General features: G+C 41.7%; 2 protein-coding genes across 3 annotated transcripts in view; one reads left to right on the top strand and one right to left on the bottom strand.

The window, feature by feature from the left end:
* On the bottom strand, positions 1–20,358 carry GPALPP1 (GPALPP motifs containing 1). 2 transcript variants are annotated; one of them, XM_048295332.1, is made up of 9 exons: positions 20,187–20,358; positions 18,756–18,821; positions 14,500–14,644; positions 13,395–13,490; positions 9,459–9,567; positions 6,809–6,943; positions 6,419–6,583; positions 5,905–6,003; positions 1–3,776 (listed from the first exon to the last, which is right to left on the bottom strand). In XM_048295332.1, the coding sequence occupies exons 1-9, from the start codon at positions 20,269–20,271 to the stop codon at positions 3,558–3,560; spliced, it is 1,119 nt and encodes a 372-aa protein (XP_048151289.1). In that variant the 5' UTR covers positions 20,272–20,358; the 3' UTR covers positions 1–3,557. The 2 variants fall into 2 exon arrangements, with proteins under 2 accessions (XP_048151289.1, XP_048151290.1); XM_048295333.1 differs by lacking the exon at positions 18,756–18,821 and having other exon boundaries at positions 20,187–20,356.
* NUFIP1 (nuclear FMR1 interacting protein 1) overlaps positions 20,270–22,439 on the top strand; it is a 21,141-nt gene continuing 18,971 nt past the window's right edge. The window contains exons 1-2 of the mRNA XM_048293555.1: positions 20,270–21,014; positions 21,256–21,344. Coding sequence (XP_048149512.1) covers positions 20,270–21,014; positions 21,256–21,344 — 834 coding nt within the window. The remainder of the gene's footprint in view (positions 21,015–21,255; positions 21,345–22,439) is intronic.

Genomic DNA, 22,439 nt, shown 5'->3' on the forward strand with positions numbered 1-22,439 from the left:
TTTTCCCAGATTCTGATTTTTAATTCTATATGACTCTTAAATCGACATGTGATTTGTAATTGGCTGGACAACAATAACAACAAATTTACATTTCAGAAACAAAACAAGTCCCCAGGCTCAATTAGTCCTGGACTCTTGAAGTCTTCTGGAACATTTAAAATCTTCTTTTATGTGGAAAACACCCTTTCCTTTTGGACAGAAATATATCAATATTTCATCTCAATGTTTCTTTCTAGAAGAAAGCGATTTTAACAATGCCACTTCGGTGCTATCAACATGATGCCATCAAAGCCCTAAATAAAACACATTTCTATTGCTGTTGATTATTTGGGAAATGCAGTTCATCCAGAAAAGCCAACATGCACAGGGCATCCACCAATATCCATTCTGCAACAGCAAAAGCAAAAAATAACTCCACAATTAGGTGTTTACATTAGAAAAGCATAGACAGAGATTTTACCCAAGTATTACTGTACCTTATTCTAACAAAATTTTCCAGCTCAAACATCATGGTAGCTCAATATATTTGTCCTGAAGACACACAGAAAGCAATCAATAAGTTTCCTTGAAATGTCTTTATTGCTTTTAATTGTTCCTTGGTAACAGCAAACTCAATGATTGTTTTTTGGTTATTTTCCCTTTCTTTTTTGTTATTAACATATAATGTTCCTTAAAATTTCTTTTAAACGCCCAATTTATCATATGCCTACCACAAACGCCTTCTTTTTATTGGCTATACTATGAATTACACACCTATTTAACATTTCAGAAGGAGGGGGCCCTACTCTTGAGCAGGAATATTGAATGTCAGTATAAATAAAGGCGTCTATGCCAGCACAAATCAAAGGCAAGCATGCTAAAATCTAGGCTGGTAGACTTTTCACATCCAGGAAAACCTCTCTGACAATTTTTTTTACAAAACAGGGTTTCCTGATACGCCTCGAGTCAATATGCTGTGACACAGGCTGGCACTGCAGAATAGCAACAGCATACATTAAATCTGTGTTAGGAGCTGGTTACCAGAAACACTGCATAGTAATTATGGTGAAGATTCTCTGGGAAATAGATTCTGGTTTTTCAAATGAGATTCTGAAAAAAACACCTCCTAACATTTCAGCAGAAATGCTTTAAAACTTGTCCAAATTGTAGATGTCTCATCTTTTCCCATAAAAGCTTACAGAGCTTGTAATTTACTGAGTTACTGCTTGTTCTAATGACTATTTGAGGGAATGGCTTGGCATGAGTAAGAGATGAGCTTGTGTATTAATTCAGTTCAAAAGTTCACGCAATTTACACAAAGTAATGAAAAGCTTAAGTTGAACTCTCAACAACTCCACTTTCCCCCACCTCAAGTTCATAACACTGACATCATCAAGTCTTTAAAAAGCTGCCGCAGAGCTGGGGGGGGGGAGGGGGGAAGAGTCAAAACCAAGTTCCCAGCTCACATCAAGGCTTCACTACTTAGAACCACGTGTCCCACATATGGAGGGGTAGTGTACGATGGCAAAGGGGCTGCTGCACTCCCGTTGTGAGAACTCTTCTCTCAAACGTGGCCCTGGACAGGGCGGGAGACTGTGATGGGGCCAGGGAGGGCATTGAGCAAACAGCAGGAAGCCAACCAGATGGCAAGGTCTGGCCATCTGTGACATTTGATGACCAGTCCTCAGTTTGGAGGAGGAGGGGCCAAAGAACAAAAATGAAAACAGAGCACATAACAACAAAATTTTTGTACAAGCAGCCCTCGTCCTTGCTCCAGACTTTGAATGAGCAAGGACTGAACGATGTGCTCATGAAGTAATTTTTTGTCAACTGTGAAGACTTAGCTGGTCATGCCATGCTCACCCTGTCATTGCCTAAAAAAGTCCCAGACATTTCTAATACTGCTTTTCCAATTAAGAAATCTACATTTGTTCAGAAAGTAGAAACCTAATGAGGCCCTGCTTGCTGAGTTAAAAAAGCATGAGGCACTAAGAGAAGTCTATATTATGGGAAGAAAAATAAACAGCCCTTTTTTAAACCCTCCTCTCATCTCAAAACAAAAGGCTCAGAAACTGAAAACTGATTAAATAAAAAGCAAACACAATACAAAATCAGTCTCTCTTTTGCCTGAAGGTAGCAGATTTTTCAGGTGGCAGAATAAATAGTCTATTATAAAAGAAAGAGTGATATCTAAATACATTCCATGTAAGCACTCATTTGCAACATTGGAAACTCTCCAAGACTTCTCAGCACACGAAGCCTGTGTCTCCAGCTCACACATGGGTGCAATAAAATAAGACCAAGTTTTTAACTATTAATTTTTGGAGCTTGTTAGGTTACTGCCCCATTAAACATGAAGTAACCCAGACACCATCTCTCAGGGTAGCCTTTTTCCAAATTACAGGAATTTTTTCAAATTACAGCAAACCCCACAGTATTTATACTTCCAAACAAGTTACCAGCATCTCATATATAAAATTGTTTTCATGTAGAGGTACTTTCAGTAACTGTTAACAAAGAAGGATCCTAAACATTATTTGAGACAAAGGGTGAAAGCACAGGTCTAATTTTAAATAATTAACACAGAGTGTCACAAAATCATTTAGGTTGGCTGATCACCACCTTGTAGACCAAAGCACTGAGTGCCATATCCAGTTGTTTCTTGAACACCGTCAGGGATACTGACTCCACCACCTCCCTGAGCAGCCCATTCCAGTGTTTAATAACCCTTTCTGCTGCTAACACACAGAAGAGGTAAAGAACTCTAAATGTGAATGTACACTTTTTTAAATGTCAGATTTATTTCCTTTTGGATACAAAGAGCTGTTCTGCTCTGCAAATTAATGGACAAAAATAGGCCTTATTTTGACTTTCACATTGTATGGGCTTAAAAAAAGATGGATTTCTGATGACAATCCCTACAAATTGAAACTTGAATAAGATTTTCTCTTCTCATATACTACCATTTTACAACTAACTCTAGAAACCTTGAGGTTTTACTGCTCCTACTACCCCTAGCTCTTCCTGCTATAGAAACTATTCTGCATACATATAAACCTATATTTATGTACAGACACAGAATCACAGAAATAAAAGCCCTGGGCAAATGTAAAAGTTGCCATTTGAGTTTATACTCCCCAGCAGGAACTCCAGTCAAGCAATGTTCTGCACACAAATGTAAAGGGGATTTTTCCATGGCCTTCAGGTCAGGTTCAGAAAGACTATCTTAAGCATGGCAGGAGAAAAGGGAAAACTGCCAACTCCACTGCAAGATCAAATCTAGAGCTCCTTAAAAATCCACCTATTTTAATTAATTATTTTTATGCTAGAAACAAAAAATATATGTATCAAAGTTTTAAAGTAGCAAATTTATATATTTTTTTTTATACCAGGACTTTCCTTTACTACTTTAGTTTTAGTACAGATGATCCTCCCTAAGAGAGTATTTACAGACAAGGAAAAGTAGTTAAACATCAAGATATTTATTTGGTATACAAATATTTACAGAAAAATACTTACAAAAATTAAGTATTCAAATTTTAATTGACTTCACTTCAAAAAAGCTTAATGCTTTCATCTTATAAAAACATGTTGCCTTTACTGTGCTCAAATTTACTATTCAGATCTCTGGATTTTCTTATAAGAGCTTTCTTTTGTGCTTCATCAAAGCGATTGACTTTGAGATCCTGCTCTCGGTCAAATGGCCTTCTTTCCTGAGGTTTGGTCTTCTCTTCGGATGCTTTGCTCTTCAGCTTTTTCTGATGGATGTCCATGAGAGACTCTGACCTCTTTGACTCCTGGGAAAAAATGAGAAGGAAGAGGAAGTAAAGTATTAAAGAATATCAACAACAGCACAGAAAATCCAAATGGAAAGATTGATGTTAGGAAGGCTAAAAACTCCAGAAAAAGAAGGCAGCTTAGTAACTGGATATAGAATGATAAATTTAGCATACATGGAGTAGAAAGTGTGAGCAATCTTGTCCAGGCTAAATTACTAATAATTCACTGATATAGACAGCCATAATGTTGTAGATAGCCACGATATCATTGAATCCCTGCAGACAATGCAGATAAATTATAAAAATAATGCAAAAGAAATATAAAAGTTGCTCTGCTGCTATGGTCAGAATGAAGACACCATGTCAAAAGAAATACCTCAAAGTACAGGCCTAGTTTCTTACAAACATCCCCAAAGCACCTGGATTTGGTGACTGCTAGGGGCAGGAACAAGCTAGACACCCTTTCAATCTTTCATGCACTATGGTGGCTTTTTAATGTGTGCTCCTAACTTTGAATCATCTGTTGAAAGGCCACAGGACGAAGTCACAGGTTTGAGCTGGAGCATGTATTTTGCCAACTCAAGGGCTTTAGCTGCATTTCTTAAAGAGCATGATCCAACCCAAACACAACATAAAACTTCTGCTGATTTCACACAGGAGCAGGATTAGCTTTCCATATGGCCCCTCATTTATTCAGATAGAGTGCATTAGTGTATCTAAACCAATTCTCTCATCAAAAAGTACGAAAGTCGAGCAGCTCTGTTTTCTCATGATTTTCCTTCGCTTCCTCTGCAAACACTTACTACATCACACATGAAAATAGTACTTTATGCATGAACTAAGAAAAGATTCTCACAGAAAACAGAAAATAGACAATACTTATTCATGACATAACTATGTCAGTGGTGACAAAATTGCACCAGAGAATGCATGTGGCATCAGCATTGAAAGAAGAAACTACTTTAAGTATGAAATCTTCTATTCTAGTGAAGTATCCTTGGTAAATGTCAGTGGAGAAAGAAATAGGAAAGAATAGAGGAAAAAACTTTAAAAGAAAAACACCCATAACAACCAGCTGAAAACCAGAAAAGAGCTGCTTTAACAAAAAGAAAAAACAACAAAACAACCCAAGAAACATGGTTCTTAAACTTTGAGACAACTCCATGAATCTTAGAAACAGCAAAGGCCTGAGTATGTTTTATTCTGGCAATGGAATGGTAGAGAGCAAAACCCACAGTTTTACATGAAAATTATTTTACTGTATGCACAGTGACAGTAGAAACAAACACTAAAGAAGAACCTTAAGACAGAATGCCAATAGCTTTGGATTTGCAAGTCTCCCAAGTCAGGAGGGACACATGATTTAATGAACTACAAATAAATTATCAGAAGTGCCAGATAAACATAACCCATGTAAAATAAGCCAAAGCTGTGATTGTCAAGTTAATTGTCCTCTCAAGAGACAAGACTGCCTTCCATAAGAGTTCGGGCCATACATCAGGGAAGAACTGGAATGAATAGTTGTAAGCAGACAGTGGTCTGCACACTCTGGGGGACAGGGCTGACAGACAGAAAAGTGAGAGGGAATTTGACATGGAATTCAGATTTCTAGTAATCAGCATCTGTCTGTGAACATTATCTGCTCCTGTAGAGATTGTGAAAAACTACATGTAATGAAGTTGCTGTAATGAGTAGTTAATGTAATTAATGACATAGGGTAATTAATGCAGTGACCTGCTTAGCCCATCAAGCCTCTTTTAGGTTAATGCTTATGTTGGACTAGAAGTTAAACCTGTACTATTGTTTTGTTCTTGGGATGTCAGTAATTGGATGAAGCAAGAAGCTAATATTTCCATTAAGGTCCCAGCAACCATGTCCTGACACAAGGATGATTTAAGGAAAGCACCATCTAAAACTGAGACGATATACACAAACCCAAATTCTGTCATGTTGGAGAGGACCCAATGCTGCTCTTGTTGACGTTAATGCCAAGTGTTCTAATGTCTCAAAACAGCAGTAGGTTTGGGCACTAAAAGGGAGAACTGTAGTGGCATCACCATGGAAACCAGCAGCATTAGAAATGAGAACCAGAAGAAAAGAGTGAAGAACTAAAGGAAATGAGGAAGTATTTTGTGATTACACTTACATTGTACAAAGTCACCTGCTCAATAAGCCTCTTGTCTCTCCCAGATAATACCATTTCTTCATTATCCTTACTGCTTGATTTTTTTGCCTCCTCTCTTTCCTGATGAGTAGAAGAAAATCACATGCTATAGTAATCAGAAGATCTGAAGTAAAAGCAAGCAAATCTATATCTACTTTAATTAAATCTGGAGGGTAAAGGCCATGATAGAGGCCATCAGATATTTTCTGCTCAGCTTGATAGAAGAAAAAACTGCACATGCTAATTGGAAAGTCAATGAGCTGATACAGAGTATCTGACTACCGCAAAAAGGGAGCAGAAAAAAATGCCTATCAATGATACTTAATGTTGTTATTTCATTGCCTTTATCTTTAAGCCTGAATTAGTAAATTTTGATAACAAAGAAAAATCTGGGAAAAAAAATTTCACTGAGCAGCCCATGGTATCTTTGTTTTCACAGATCATCAGTAACACCTACTGCCTGCAGGTGTATATGAATTAATAAATAAATGCTCACCTTGGCTTTTCTCTCTCTGTCTGCTGGAGTATCTGTCCAAATAGATCTATCACCTGATTTGTCATCAGCTCGTCTCTTGAATGTTCTTGGGCCAAATCCAAAGCTTTTCAACTCAGGTGGGAGCTCTGTCATCCATGATTCCCTGGTAACTTGTTTGGGTTCATCCTAAACAAGTAGGGGTGGAGGGAAGAGTGAAAAAAGCATAATCAAAAATTACTGTCTGAATCTCTCAGCTTCCAGCAGAAATCATATATTATTTTCTTTGTGTTAACTCCTGCAAACATGTAGCATCCCGAGTAGAACTGCAACCAGGTTCACACAGAAACAGGCAAGGAGAAAGACAAATACACTCCAGCAACAAAATATTAGAAATCAAGAAATCCAACTTACACTGTCTGCTGTAGTAAGTTTTTCTTTCATTCTCTGAGCTCTGCGTTCAAATTCTTTAGCCACATCAGACTCCACTGGTCCTTTTGCAGGCATCGGCCCTATAAGATTGTCCTCCTCCTCGCTACTATCTGTCAGCTTCCAAAAATAAAACATTTCTTTCAACCATAGTGTTAAGAACATCAAGAAACATTTCAGCTTTATAGAATTAGAATGACTTTGTCTAGAAGAGCATATAAACCTAATGCAATGCATCACCCAGACAACAAAAACCTGGATTAAAACTCTGGATTAGACCTGCACTAGCACTTGAACATGGATCCTTCATCTCCATTTTGCCAAAAGCAGCATCTCTTGTCTGAGGCAAGACTGCTGGTAAAGGCAGTGGAAGCGCATAAAGCCCTGCTCCTTTTACACTGCTCTGCACACAGCCACGCAGCCTCTGGCCGTGGGTAAATTTGGAACACGCAAGCATACAACTTCCATACTTTGGGCTTTACCATCGCTGGCAGCGTTTGGATGTATCCCCCTAATAAGGATCACACTTTCACACTGCAAGAACTGTCTCGAGCTCAGATTCTGAAAGGATGCCAGAAAGATTAAAGCGCAAGATAGGGTACCAGTGGCATGCAGGGTACTAGGCCCCTGGGTCATTCACTTCTTTGATCCCTCATGGATCCCTTCAGGAAGGATTTCTTCACTGAAAGGGTTGTCAAGCATTGGAACAGGCTGCCAGGAAGGTGGGGGAGCCGCCATTCCTTTATTCCTGGAAGCGTTCAAGAAACGACTGGACATGCCCTTAACTCCGTGGTCTAGTTGACAAGGTGGTGATGGGCCAAGGGTTGGACTCCACAGTCCTGGAGGTCTTTTCCAACTTAATGATTCCATGATTCTGACATTGCATTCTAAGCAATTATTTGGAGAAGGGCTAAAACAATATGTTTGAAAGGGACTAGATGTCAATAAGAGTCTTCGTAGTTGCCAGGGGTTGTACAGAAAGCTCACTGGTGCCTCCCTCCAAGTTCAAACAGTACAGATGCGGAGGGAGGCAAAACCCAGCAGAAATGGTGATGACACAGTGCCCTGGGAGCAAAGCTAAGGTGCCCAATATCTACAAAAGTGCAAAGATTTCGCTACAATCTGACTGTGCGTGATAAAGCAATGGGAGTAGGATGACAAGGATGTGCAGCCAGGAAGCGCAAAGCATTACTTGAGAGTACACAAGGTGGTGAGTCATTAGATTCACTGATGCAAAGTGAAGAGTCAGCATGGAATAAGCTGCCTCTAAAGATGTACCTGAATACAAAATAATTAAGTAAATTTTTTGAAAAGCCAACAAGAAATTACTCATATTCAAAAATAATAAGAAGAGTATTATTAGGAAGAGGTAAAAAAAAGATAATTATTAGGAAGAGAAAAAAGGTAAGTTCTGTAATACCTCTGAAAAAGCTGATGCTAGAAGATGTATTTATGAGAAAAGAGACTTTTTTGGTTTGCAAAATATAAAGGCAGACCAGTTTTGATATCTCTGCCTCAAGAGATTTGTCACTATGATAAATTGCTTAATCGTTATTTGGAGTTATAAGACGACGAGTATCTCAGAAATGTCAGGTAATCTTTCTTCACGATGAATTACAACATCACTCACAGCAGTAGGCTGGAGAATTACATGCTTTGCAACCACTAACCAAAAAAGTGAAGTTTCAAAGCAGCCTTTGCATCCTTCCTTCCTGGCGTGTCTATCATCTCCCATAGTGTCTGGGAGTTAAATGTAAAAATGTAAGTATTTAAAAATAGACAGAATAACCATTATTTCTCCCAAGGAATTAATGTTCAGTTTATCATAGCATGAGAGAGATTCAATTGCCTAAGCACTGGTATCCAGCACCATTTTTGGTGTCTTTGGGTCTCCTGCCTGGCTTAAAAGGTGCTGCTCAAGAAGGGCATGACCTTCTCTAAAGGTGCTACTCCCTACTTGACAGCCCCTCCCACAGGCAATTTGGAACCCCCCGAATGGTACTGGAAGCCCAAGTTTAGGGAGCTCAATCTTCCCCATAGCTGTATTTTATCACACATCTTGTTCCTGAATGTTCTTTAGTAGCACACACATCATTTTTCAACCAGGGATTGCAGACTACAGAACTTCTACCTAGTTTTTACCTAACATGACCAGAAGAGTCAAAAAACATGAACCAGAAAGGTGTGCCAGTGTCACTGTCCTGCACCACCTCACTCCCAGTTACAGGTATTATCCTGCAATTGCTAAGAACAATTTAGTGACACTAAATGCCACTCTTGATTGTATTCTTTTGGATAAACTTATTTAAAGGTCGTAGCCACTAATAAATTAAGGAGGTGAAGATGTGTCTTCTGCTTGCAGCTTAGGATGCCAAGATAGCTCGTGTTCATTGAGTGCACCATCTATCTACCAGCCAAAAAGCACAACGAAGCAGACCAGTCTTTTTGGTTTCTTTTGTTTTTCTTAAGGCTTATTTATGCTCCAGTATTTGACTCCAGCAAAAATATGCCAGACACTTCCTGGTCCAAAATTAAACTGTCATCCTGAGAAGTATGTCTAGTAGTCTCTTTCAGGCTGCAACTTAACCATTTCAGATAGCTTGTACTAAAACAAAAGGCTTCTGTTTTCACAAACCTGGGGATGGGATTCTGACGAAACAGACGGTCCTATGAAACATCTGCTACTCCTGGTGTCCTCTGAAGGTTTCCTAAAGCCAGGTGGTAATGCAGGACCTATAATGGGTCTTGACAGCAGGGGAAAAAAAAAAAAGTCCTGATTTTTCAGTTGAGGGGGAAAAAATGTAACAGATCAATACAAAAATAAAAACAAAACACTAATGAGAAGTGTGACTTTCCTTCCTACCCATGCCAAGTGTGCCCCTGTGCATACACACTGTAGAAATAACTGAGTAAGAGTGTCTCCATTTTCCAGGAGGACCTGTGCAGACAATTTTGATGCAAAATAACCAGGAAAGTCACAGGATGTAGTCAAGGGAATAAATTTTTTTCTTCCCTAGCTTCCTTCACCAGATTCAAGAGCAATGAAAGGTGATAAGACAAATATACACTCCTACTTCTCAATCAACAAACCCAATTTTGTCCTTCTTGTCTTGCACCTCAGTTTCACTGTCCTTTGATAAGAAGAAACAGTGAACTGCTCCAATTATATTTTACCTTGGAGTGGGAAAGAGAGAAGGAAAGTTTTGTGATTTCAGGTAACTTCACTGATTTGTTTTTAAGCAGCAGCAGCTCTGCAAGCAATGTGACTCAGTTGTCTCCACAAACACAGGAAGGTGAGAATCTCTTTTACACAGGTGAAAAGAATACTACAAACTGTTGCTCAAAGAAACTGCTGTTGCTGTATTGAAAGTCTTCTGAATGCGGGTTCCTCTTAATAATCCACCATAATATTCTTTAAAGCTAATAAAAGTTAATAAAAAACCCAAACAACTGTCACCTGAAGACATCCGAGTGACAGCATCCTCACAATATAACAGCAGACTTGGTTTATTATGACCTTCAGTTGTGAGCTTTAGGTTATCAAATGTAACAACACATGAACTGAATTTGCTAATTATGGCTCTTACTCAATCCCACATAATCTAATCAGCACAGCTCTGCTGTAGTGATATTATTGTCAGGGTTTAAAGAGGGGAAATAAAAGATACAAACTCTTGCTGAAGAACCAACCACAGATATACAGACATGAGCAATAAATATGAGCTCAGGCTAGGATAAGGGCACTGGTGAGGTTGTAAACCCAGGCAAGAAGTCTGGGTTAATTCTGAAGTTCCACCCCAACCTAGCTGCTGCAGTTTTATTTTCCTTCCTTCCTTCCTTCCTGACTACTTTCTTGTTAAGACAATGTTTTAAATTCCTAATGTAATTTAAAGAGATTGAGTTTAAACTTACACAGCTACAGCCAAAAAAAAATCTTTTATTTTAGTACAGAAGTACCTTTATTCTGCATGGAGAGACAGATAAACCAAACTATAAAAAAAGCTCTCTACTAAAATATATACGAACATCTCTGTTGTGGGCTGGATCTGTGCAACTTGTGATAAAGAACCAATCTCAAATGCTCTGTCTTGATTCTGTCACAGCTCAAAGGCTCTTTTAGGGAACAGAAAAGTAGTTCTCATATTCATCCTTCCCATGCTTTCCACTTCTTATGTTTTTTTTTCCCTCACATGAACAACCCCATCTCTTCAGTCTTTCCTCAGCAGTACACAGGGGACATGATCCTTGACAGTTTCCTGGATGTCCAAAGGGTCTCTGAACAGGTGAACTGAATCTAAATACTAGTAATATATTAACTCTGATAATATACTTAATAATACATTAGCTACTAATAAATAACTGATAAACACATTTTACTGCTAGAGGCAACTTCAGTACCTACACATGTTCAAAAATACCCCCCAAACTTTTGGACCAAGCTTTAATTTAAGGAATACTGCATTTCACATATGGTAAAGAATGTTTCCTGTTGTTGGACTCTGAAGTCCTTGCTAATGCACGTTTTAAGATGGGTACTTCAGCATTCTTCTGATGTATAACATAAAATTTTTTAAGATCACCTTCGCTCTTTCCCTTGATGTGTGAACACTTCAGAAATATTTATGAGTGCTGCACTTCTGTCTAACATTGATAAACTGTAATATAATCTCCAAAGTTGAAGGAAATCTTTTCACATATATATTTAATTCTGGAATGATTCAAACCATTTTCAACAAGCTGCAGATTGCCACATGAGCTGCCCCTAATCATGAACATGTTGCTTTGACAAGTCTGGAAAAGATGTGAGAGAATAAAAGCTTTTCTAAAGAACGAGCATGTCACACAGAACTAATAAACAGCCTGTCCATACACTGAAACAAACGACCTGCATTTTTTTCAATTATTCATGGCTCAGTTGGCAGCTGGCAATCTGCTCAAGGCTAAGGGCAATGCAGCAGGGAGACAGCAGCATCGTGTCTGCGCCCTGCACAGCTTACAAGCCTCCCAGACTCCCAGGTGTGTGGGGGCGGAAGGCAGACAAGGCTCTTCCCACACATCACACCGTTCCCACCTATTCAGGGAATGAGGCTGGTGCGAAACAGCTCTCCTCAATCTGCTTTCTCAGTGCGTGCTAGGAGCAATTGTATGGTGAGGTAGGAAAAGAACAGAGCGGGTGCCAAGTGCCTTCTACTGCTTTAATCTATCACAGACACAGAGCAGACTCTTGCCTCAGTGTCACAGAGCCACAGAATATTCTGAGTTGGAAGGGACCCAAAAGGATCATCAAGTCCAACTCTTGAGTGAATGGCCCCTTCCATTTTACCACAAGTATTCATGTCAAAAATCAAGAAAGCAAGAAGGCTACCTCTGCTGATACTAGAAGTTACAAGCATTTATTTTTTTTTATTAGAGAATACATTCTTTTTAATGACCTGCTACATTTTATAATTAAAGTAATATTTTGCGCATATAGAACACAAGAAAAAGGAAAAAACATTAGTTGTTTGTGGGACCATCAAAGCACCAAATGATCCCACTGAGCATGATACCCATAACTACCAAAGAGTTTTTGATTAAAGTGTAACCAAACGTACACAAGGAGGATACTTCCAAATAGCCTTAGTTACATAAATTCTTGTTTTCCTAGCTGCTGCCAAGCATCATAAAAATTTATGCAAACTAAAATCCAGAAATTTAACTTTGAAATTTTTTTTGAGATGGTATATTACACACACAGCTCAACAGTAAATTGAGTCATCTTCCTGGAACTGAAAACTCATCCTTGACAGGCAAGTATTGCTTTATTTTATCTACCAACTCCCTATTGCTTTGAGGAAGATAAAAGTGATCAAGGGACTCTTGGACTTCTCATCAAGAAGTATCCCCTTGGAAGCACCAATTCCACTATGGACTATAACTTCAAATTAAAGAAGGAAGTGCACAGATTGATGTAAAGATTAAAAGGCTCTGAGACACAGTTGAGTTCAGTATAGAAAATCCGTATCATATTTTTTGGGGGAAGTATTTTATAATTGTAAGCAATCAAATGGAAAGCTTCCTGATAGAGACCATAAATAATGCTTATTTGTGTACACCTCACAGCCTCTTTTCTAGAAACCTACAGCGTTCAGGGTAGTTTTGTACCTGGAGACACGTAAGCAATACTCCTTGATGCATTAGCAAATGAGATGGTATGGCATCACACAAAAGGTAACTGCCCCAGTTCCTCACAGACCAGCATGAACTACAGAACTATGGGTCCTTGTACCCGTAATTTGTTTTTTCTCCACTGATCTGAGACCTCTGAAAAGAAATGGAGGAAATTTGACATCCAAAGTACATCTCAGAAAATTCACATTAGTTCTTTCACTCTCCTTCCAACCTGCTCTAGGAGGGCTGTGTGTTCTGTTTCAAGGGAATGCTGTTCTTGTTCTCAGAACATGGAGGAAGCATTAGCTCTAATCACCTGAAGTGCACAACTGAAGTGTTCTGTAATAGTGACACAAAATATCTAATCTAAAATAATTGTGTTTTAAGGAAAAGAATCTGAATAAAACTCCATTTTAATTACCTCTCTGGAGAATCATCCTGTTTTTTAAATCCAGGAGGAAGAGCTGGCCCAAAAAAGCCATCATCATCGTCGTCTTCATTAATACTTTTTGGCTTTCTGCAAATACAGATTTCACTTAATAATTACCTTGACATGCATAGCAATTATCTACATTTTAAAAAGAAAAAAACACATAACATTATTTCATAGGGTCTTCTGTACTAAATACCCTGCCGTTACCAAGGAAACGGTGTAAAAGGATCCAAAATGATTTGAAGCCATTAAAAAATTGGGAGTCTAAGCTTCACTTCAAAAATGTTCTGACATTTAAAAAAAGAAAAAAAATATTAAAAAACAACATTAAGAATGCTTTTGCTGTAGAAAGAAGTTTAGTATAATGTTGAAATACCATTTTCTAGTCACAAAGTAATTTAAAATTCAGCACACTTCTTTCTCCATTTTTATACACTGTCTGCATGTTGAGTAGTATTTTTCCTGCTCAGTTCTAATTAGCTGAAAAACTATTGACTAAGAAAACAAGAAAAAAATGAATAATAATTACTCTAGCACTCATTAAGATGGCATACTGGCCTTCAAGTCTCTTACACAAGGCTTAGAGCAAACACATACAAATTCTTAACACAGAAATTGTGAGTAACGAACCCAACAAATGAGAGTATCTGCAGACTCCTGTTACTTGCTAAACAGTTCAGGTTTTTTCATTAGAGTTGACTTAATTGAATGCATAAATTCCTGTCCATAAACAGTTTTATGGCCTCTCAAAGTGAGCTTGTATACAAAAACCAGGGCAAAACTCAAGCATCAAATACTTATGTACATGGTAAGTGGTGTCTGTCCTAAGCGTAAACATGCAAAATTGCAGAACTAAAATCAAACATATAAATGCAAAGATCTGATTGCCCCAAATAACCTAATTCCACCCTAGGGGTGTCAAACAGGTCAGCTGAACATTCTTGGCCATGAAGAATATGCAGAACACATAAGCAAAAGCTTTACACAGGAACAGTTTACCTTTTTTTCTACAACATTGTCCCTTTCTCATAAATTAGACACATAACATTTGCAATACAATATAAATATACAAATAACCCAAGAACACACTCACTTGGGTGCTGGATCTCCTTCTGTCTCCTCTTCAGAATCTCTGTTTGTGTCTCTGGGTAGAGGAAGCGATTCTGAGTCGTCATCACTGTCAGGAGTTTCTGAGCTACAGCTGCTTCTGTAGCCTGGAGGCAGTGCTGGTCCTGCAACTGAACATCCAGAGTTATTTGGGACCATAAAATCACAGAATGATTTGATTTGGTTTGGACTGGAAGGGACTTTAAAGATTATCTAGTTCTAATCTCCCTGCCATGGGCAGGGAACCTTCTACTAGACCAGGTTTAATAAGGATACTTATTAAAGGTTTCAAATGCCATGATCTATCATGGCATTTCCAAAACACGTATTTACTTGGAATTAAGTTTATTCCATCACTGTTCTCTCTAGCATTTAGAGAAGATACCTAAACAAACTTCTAGAAGTTACTTCTTTCAGCACAGTATTTCCATCAACATCCTGTCCTGAACTGTTCTGACTTAGGACATCACTAATCCTTTACTACATGAGCATCTTCTGGAACAGGACTAGAAAGCCCTGTTTTATATAACAACTACCGTACAATGGATGTGGCATAAACCAGTATATTTAAAAGAAACTACCACCTTAAAAAAGCATTTGAAGCTTACTAGTGAAGAAACACATCATCTGTACATACACAGCGTGGGAGACCATAAACTCTTAAACTGGAGCATTTGTGACCATAAAGCATTACATTAACTGCCCGCCTGCTTTAGGAGTGGTTTAACTATTATTAAGGTTATTTCCAGTTCAGCTAAATGCGAAGAGCAAGGACAGATTTAAGTACTCTGCTGAAAAAGGATGATTTAGGCATTCAGAGAATTAATTCAAAGAATTGTTGCTGTCAGAAGGCCAGGGCAGTGGATGGAGCTCTCATGCTCCAGTCAAACCTACACCCTCTGGGGTAATATCTCAGCGAAGTTAAAATTCAGACACTAACACTGCTACCAGGCCTGAGCTGTTTCTGGCACTGTGCCCACCAGCAGACACTGATCTTTATACATTTATTTGGATATAGTACCATGTGCAGTGGATTCAGAAGCAGCTTAGCCATTGATCCTAAAAGCAAATGCCCCCCAAACAAGACCCTTAACACAGATACTCTCACAGGCTCAACCAACAAGGAGACAGCTGGAGCAAGCAAAAACCAGCAATGGTCCCAAGACAAGGCCTTCCCAATGCAGGGCAACACACACAGGGCCAGCACCCATTTACACAAACAGTACAAACAAACAGCCCATGTTCCCGTGTAATGGAGATTTGATTCTACTGATGATTTAGCATCCTGAGACACAGACACCATTCCTCCTCTTAATATCGCAAGCACTGAGTACAAGACTTGCAGGACAGAGAGGTGTTTTGGTGAGGAAAAGACATTGTTCCCTTTATGAATAGTCAAGGGTCAGATGAAAAGATAAATGGTACCAGGAAATGACTTCTCCAGTTAAAGAACTACAACCTTTTGATAGTACAAAATACAGCCTGATGCAGATTATGGTTCCATTGTTAGCTGACAAAGGCTAGACAGAAATTGAGTCCTTTGAGTGAGCCTCACAAAGCTTTTAATCATCTTCAGCACAAGAAACACAGAAGGACAGTCCACTAGTTACAAAGCATCCAGGCAGATCTGCCACTTCTTTGTTTCCTGTTTTAATGGAAAAGACTTTAACTGGGACATACAAATCCATTTCAGCACTATGAAGGGAAAAAAACAGCCCAACAAACCACTTCTCTCTCCCCCCAAAAAACCCAAACACCACACCCTAGCCTATAAAGGTAAAATAAATTCAAGATGAAAGGAAACAAATAGATGAATGATCAATAAGAATAAAAACTGCTATCAAGAAGTCTCCTCTTTTGGTACAAAAAGCACCACTTGGAAAAAAGCACTTAAAGCCTAGACAAAACCTGCACAACTGCTTTCTCCAGCCACCTGGTGCCCTGACATCATGCAAGCAGACTTTATTTGCTCTAAATGCAAAAGAAAGGACTTAGAAGTGAAAGGAACAAACTCAGATGCAGTTTGGTGAGTCTGCTACCAGAGAGGAAGAGAGAAATTAGGAGCAGCTTTGTGAGCTGCACAGAACTAGTAAAACCAAAACTATTTAAGGAAGGAGACTGGTCCTACTGTCATGCTGTCCAACACCAGGGCTAACATACATCCTTTCATCCCAATTCCTCTCCGTTATGTTGGCAAAACTGTTTGCATGGGCTATGCAATAAACTGGATCAGGGAACTTAAGAGGCATAAAAAGAACACTGCAAACCACAGCACTCCCCTGAAAGAACTGTTTGTTCACGGAACTGCAGCCTAAGCAGGACAACCAGAAATGGAGAGAGAGACTGACTAATGAAGGGAAAATGGCATTTAAAGCTTGAGGAAGAAAAAGTCATTGCACATGGTGAAAAGAAATGGAGGGGAAAAAGACTTGGGACTAAAAATTAATATGATCATGGTACTGACTGAGACTAACAACCAGCACAGGCAAAGATACGGATCAGGATGATTGGGGTGCCACAAGAAAGAGTAGAAAGGTAGGAATGGGAATTGCTAAGTGTAAATTCTGGGAGCAAAGAAAGAAAAGGGTGAGGAGGGAGTCCAAGATCTAATCAAAAGTCTGTGAAATTCCCCAAAAGCCAGGGAAAAGTGGAAAAATACAGATGAAAGGAAGAACAGAGGAAAGATCAAAGAGTCAGGAAACTAAAACTAATGAGGTGAGGAGGATAAATGGATGTAGCAATGGTAGAGCAACAGAAAAGTGACAAAGTAACCAGAGCTCAGAACAATTCAGAGTAGGACAATGGGATAAAAAAGAATGAGAAGAAAATTTTGGGGATAGAGAGGTGAGAAACAGGACCAAGTGCGACTAAAGTGAATGTTTCACAGCTACTAGAAGTGATCATCCTACTAATGTTTCTCGGACTTGTCTTCTCCAATGAGCTCGTTCTGGTGACTATCTGCCTGAAAACTAAGTCAACTCAATTCAGAAACCAAACTAAAAGCTACTTTTTGTTTTGTTTTGCTAGGGTTATTTCTGCTGTATTTTGGGATTCTAAGCACTCTACCACACCACCAGACATGCACTGGGAAGCTCTCAAGGACAGACAGGGCCTTTCACCTCCAGCATAGTGGTAGATCAATTCAGAAATATCACATCAACACATCTGTTTTGTAACAAATGTGGCCTCAATGCTGAAACAGACAAAACTCCCTTCTGCATCTCTGGCTATTTTTAGCCATTCCCTAGCACTTCTCTCCTGCTGGTACAAGGACGGTGCAGAGGCAGGGACAAATGGGCCAAAGAAGTATGATTCTTCCAGCAGGAACACAGTTAAGCCAGCTCCAAAGCACCACCATGAAGTGGAGAATCAGGAAATGAGTGTGTCCCATGGGTTGGACAAGCTGAAGAAGGTAAAGGATTTACCAGGGAGGAGCTTTTGGGTCTGTCCAACTACCATTTGCTTCCATTCTGTTCCCAATTAAGGGTCACAGAAGTATTACTAGCATTGCTTCTCTGACACCAGAGAAGTGGAGGTAGTCTATGGGCAATGTAGTTTGTCCCATGGTAAGAACACCAGTGGGTATTGCGGGAGAAAGTGTCTGGATGCTCATATCCAAAGGGGTGGTGGGAGTGGGGTTCAAGGGGGGCTGAGATATTTGCTACTGACTGTGGTGCAAATCAGCCTGCACAAGGGCATAAAATGCTGCTGGAGAGTGGGCCAACTAGTCTCCCACAGCTGCAGACAGCTCCCAGGTGGATTGCCTCCAGAAGGAATGTATTAGCAATAAATCTAATCATAATCATACATAATCACTCTCCTATTTCTTGTGTCTGTCTGAAAGCCTTCTCTTGTGCCTGTCTGAGAGCCTTCTCTGCCACAGGCTGCTCAAAGTCCTACTTTGTTGCTGTTCAGAGTCAGAAGCTATGAAAGTAGAATAAAAAAACAAGTGCTCTTAAAGAAAAGCAATGAGCAGCTCCAATATCAGTGAAGACTACTACGACAGGAAAAATACTGGAAAAGCTGCTCAGCTTTAAAAGGTGAAGCCTCTCTTAAAATACTAGAAAACACAAGGGAAATTGTTACAGAACAAATTCTAGACCCATTTGACTCAAGACCCAGCAAATGTTCCAGAGCAGAAGGTACTTGTGGCAGCCCCACTGCATGATTTTTGTCACTCCAAGTGCAGGGCTCCAGATGGAGCTGTAGTTCTGTACAGCAAAGTGTGTTATGCCGAAGTACCTGCTCTCGTTTCTTCCTCTGCACTGCAGCAGTCTGCCTCATGGGGTGAGCAGGAACACTTAGCTGCTGTAAGTCAAAGTCAGGAAAAGTTTGTGAAAATTTTAAAGACAAACAACCTCCCAGTAGCTGGAGTTTGGGGCTTTTGTTTGTTTTCAAAGGCAAATAAAGTCCTTCACCCACTTCACACAGAAATTTACAAGCAGATCTTGGATCAGTTGCCAGTGCAACTGTAATACCATGGAACTGATATACACTGGGACAAAGAGTGGACAAACTCGGCTGAGTAACCTGGACTAGACACTGCTGAAACACTTGATGTCACAAACCCATGGCCTAATGACAAGTTAAACTTTTTTTTTTCAGTGGATTCGTACACGATACAGATACTTGCAACATGCAGCAGTGTGTTGATGGAAAGTGAATGAGCCACTAACACAGATATGACCAGGAAAGGGAGCATCAGCTCATGTAGTCAGGGATTCCACACAAAGCTGAGATCCGGACCCAGAGCTTGATGTTGCCATGGTGTCAGCTAATGCAGCAGCTTTGTCCCTCTTCCTATTGCTCCCTCTTCTGGATTAAAAAATTAGAGAGCAGACAAGCACAGCAAACCTTTCCCATCAGAGCGTTCTTCAGAGTAATCGAATGGTCACTGACACACCGCCAGAAACTGAACATATGCACTAGTGCCTGGAGCCGGGATTAAAGACAAGGAGTGCAAACGCTCGAAGTGCTGCTTCCAGAGATACTACTGATAGAGAAGATGCAAGGCTTTTAGTGGGGGGACTAAGCTCCACTGCAGAAGAGCCAGCCTGGCAGTCAGACGGTCTCGGTGGGATCCCACTTCTGATGTGACTGCTCTCAACAGGAGAGACCCTGGCAGGCGAGGCACCACAGCCCCACTGACCGCCAGTCTGCCCCACATCCTGAGCTACACTGCCTGGAAAACCACAGCTGATGAAGTGGGTTGGCTTGGCAAAGGAAAGCACACTGCATAGGCCCAGCCTCCTTTTCTGCCCACTAATTTTACACTTGGAGCTGCTGAAGAGCAGAGGCTTCAAAGCGCACGCGGGACAAAAGTAAACGACTCAAGGCAGTATTTTCTAAAGCGAGTTTTAGAGCTTTCCATGTCTGTAGCATTCCATCGCATAAGGCGCCTTATTTTTCTTTTGTTTGTTTGTTCGCTTTGTGAAGAAGTCACTGTAATAACCCCCCCGGGAAGTTTAGCTCCATCCAGGTGCCGCACTGGCACACCCCGCACTGTGACACACTGGGCTGCAGAGCCCCACTGTCCCACCCACGGAGCATCCCGTGCTGTGGCAGACGGGCTGCAGAGCCGCTCTATCCCGCTCACAGAGCATCTCACGCTATGGAACACCGCCTGCGGGGCCTCCCTATTCCGCCACCGCCGCCGCATCCCTGTGCTCTCACCCTGGCTGAAGTCCTCGCCCGGCTCGGCCTCGGCGCGGCGCGGGAAGCCGGGCGGCAGCGCGGGGCCGATGAGCTGGCGGGCCATGGCGCAGCCGGCTCCGAGGGCAGCCCGCTCCGAGGGCAGCCCGCTCCCTGTCGCCGCCCCGCTCCGCTTCCCCGCTGCCGACCCTGCGGCGCTGGCGGATGACGCCGCGCCCGCCCGGAGGCTTCGCCTTCCTCAGCCCGGACGTGACGCGTTTGGCGGCCGCCGCCGGAGCGGCCCCACGTGGTGGTACGAGCGCACCGCGGAGCAGGGTCTGTATCCGAGCGGCCTCTCCGCGCCCGACATGAACCCCTTCGCCTGGTACCCGCCGCCCCCGCCGGGGCTGCCTCCGCCGGGCATCCCCCCACCCTTCTTCTGCCCACCGCCCTCCTGGGACACGAGCTTCTGGGCTGCCCCCGTGCCGTACCCCCCGTCCGGCCGGTACCCGCCGCCCGACAGCCACCCGCCGCCCAGCACCTACGCGTCCGCCGACACGTACTCGCAGCCCAAGAGCTACTCCCAGCCCGCCGAGTCCTACTCGCAACCCGCCGACAGCTACCCGCCCGCTGAGAACTACTCAGAACCCGCCCAGAGCATCCCTCCCGCCGAGAGCTACTCCCAGCCTGCCCAGAACTTTCTGCAGCCCGAGGGCTACCCGCCTGCTCAGAGCTACCCGCAGCCCGAGCGCTACCCCGCTGCGGACAGCTACTCACAGCCCAAGAGCTTCCTTCCCCCTCACAGCTACGCCTCGCCCACCGCCTGGTTCCCGCCGGCCTACGGAGCGCGACCGCAGGGCCCGCACGCTGGTGAGGGGCAGGGGAGAAGCCCTCTCTTGGGCCCATGGGCTCCTTCCCATCCCACGCAGGCAGGGGCCCCGGGGCTGCCCTGAACCCTTGGGGCTGGAGGACTCTACCTCCAAGCATGTTGGTCACGCAGCCCTCTCTTGTCTCGTCCCTAGACCCTTCTGCATTGCCCTCCTAGGTAGGAAGGGGGTGTTTTACCAGCTGTATCTATGAATGGCTCATCTTTTTTTTCTCTCTTCTGAAGGTGGAAATGGTAATTTCTCCCAGAAGTGGCACGGCAAGCAAGTGCCTGCATTTAGTAAACATTGTCCAGAAGAAAGTAACAAGCCAAAGGTATGGAGTGGGGTCTCTAGCGCAAAAGGGACAGGTAGCTGTTGGAGTGGCTCCAGGGAAAGGCCATGAAAATGATCAGAGGGTGGAGCACCTATCCTGAAAGAGCTGGGGTTGTTCAGCCTGGAGAAGAGAGGGCTTCAGGAAGAGCCTTGCAGCATCCTTTCAGTACTTTAGGGAAACTTAGGAGAAAGATGGGGACAGACTTTATAGTAAGGCCTGTAGTGATAGAAGAGGAGTAATGGTTTTAAACTGAAGGAGAATAGATTTAGATTGGACATAAGGAAGACATTTTTTTACTGTGAAGAAGATGAGATACTGATCTCCCAAAGAAGCTGTGACTGGGGCCTGTCCTTGGAAGTGTTGAAGGCCAAATTGAATGGGGTTTTGAGCAGCCTGGCCCAGTCATAGATTGTCCCTACCTGTGGTGGGGGGGTTGGAGCCAGATGATCTTGGAAGGTCCCTTCCCACTCAAACCATTCTGTCATTCTGTGATGGTATCAGTCTTGTGGGACTTGGCCCAAGGCACTATAGAGATCCCATTCTCCTGTCTAACATGCTTGCCCTTACAAGAGAGCAAACATGTGACAGTCTGTAACTCTTGAAAGATACCTGTCAACCAAATTCTTACACAGATTTATGTCACCTACCATGGTGATGCCCGACTGCCTAGATTACATTAGTGCTCTGTTACATGGTCAAAACCAGCCAGCCAGATGACACTGATGTGTGTAGTGGGAGAAGGAAGGGTCTGTGCTGCCCTCTGAACTTGTACATATCATGGGAGAACAGTCATGGTCTGTCTTGGTAGGGAAGAGATGTGGGGCTTTGACCTAAATCCCACAGCCCTCAGTAAGTCTGTGCCAGCAGACTGGTGTGTTTGCAGAAGCAATAATTGATTGAAAGGTGGTAGTGGGAAGAACTGGGTGCAGGGCACTTTGTTTAGAAGATTAGTAATTTTAACTTAATTTTGATGTTATGTTAGCTTATCTTTGAAACTTTTGAAACATGCAGCTGCTTTATTAACAAAAATAGTAATAGTGTTTCACAGCTAATTAAATACAGGAATATCTTGTAACTACAATCCTGAGGTTATTT

Source organism: Corvus hawaiiensis, chromosome 2 (genome assembly GCF_020740725.1).
Source record: "Corvus hawaiiensis isolate bCorHaw1 chromosome 2, bCorHaw1.pri.cur, whole genome shotgun sequence".
NCBI classification, from domain to species: Eukaryota; Metazoa; Chordata; class Aves; order Passeriformes; family Corvidae; genus Corvus; species Corvus hawaiiensis.

Excerpts from the sequence above, each read along its gene's own strand:
- GPALPP1 (XM_048295332.1), bottom strand. The coding sequence starts at position 20,271 with ATGGCCCGCCAGCTCATCGGCCCCGCGCTGCCGCCCGGCTTCCCGCGC. Across the intron at positions 6,944-9,458 it reads CGTCAGAATCCCATCCCCAG|CTGACAGATAGTAGCGAGGA; the intron begins GTTTGTGAAAAC and ends TATTTTTGGAAG. Across the intron at positions 6,004-6,418 it reads ACAGAGAGAGAAAAGCCAAG|GAAAGAGAGGAGGCAAAAAA; the intron begins GTGAGCATTTAT and ends TCTACTCATCAG.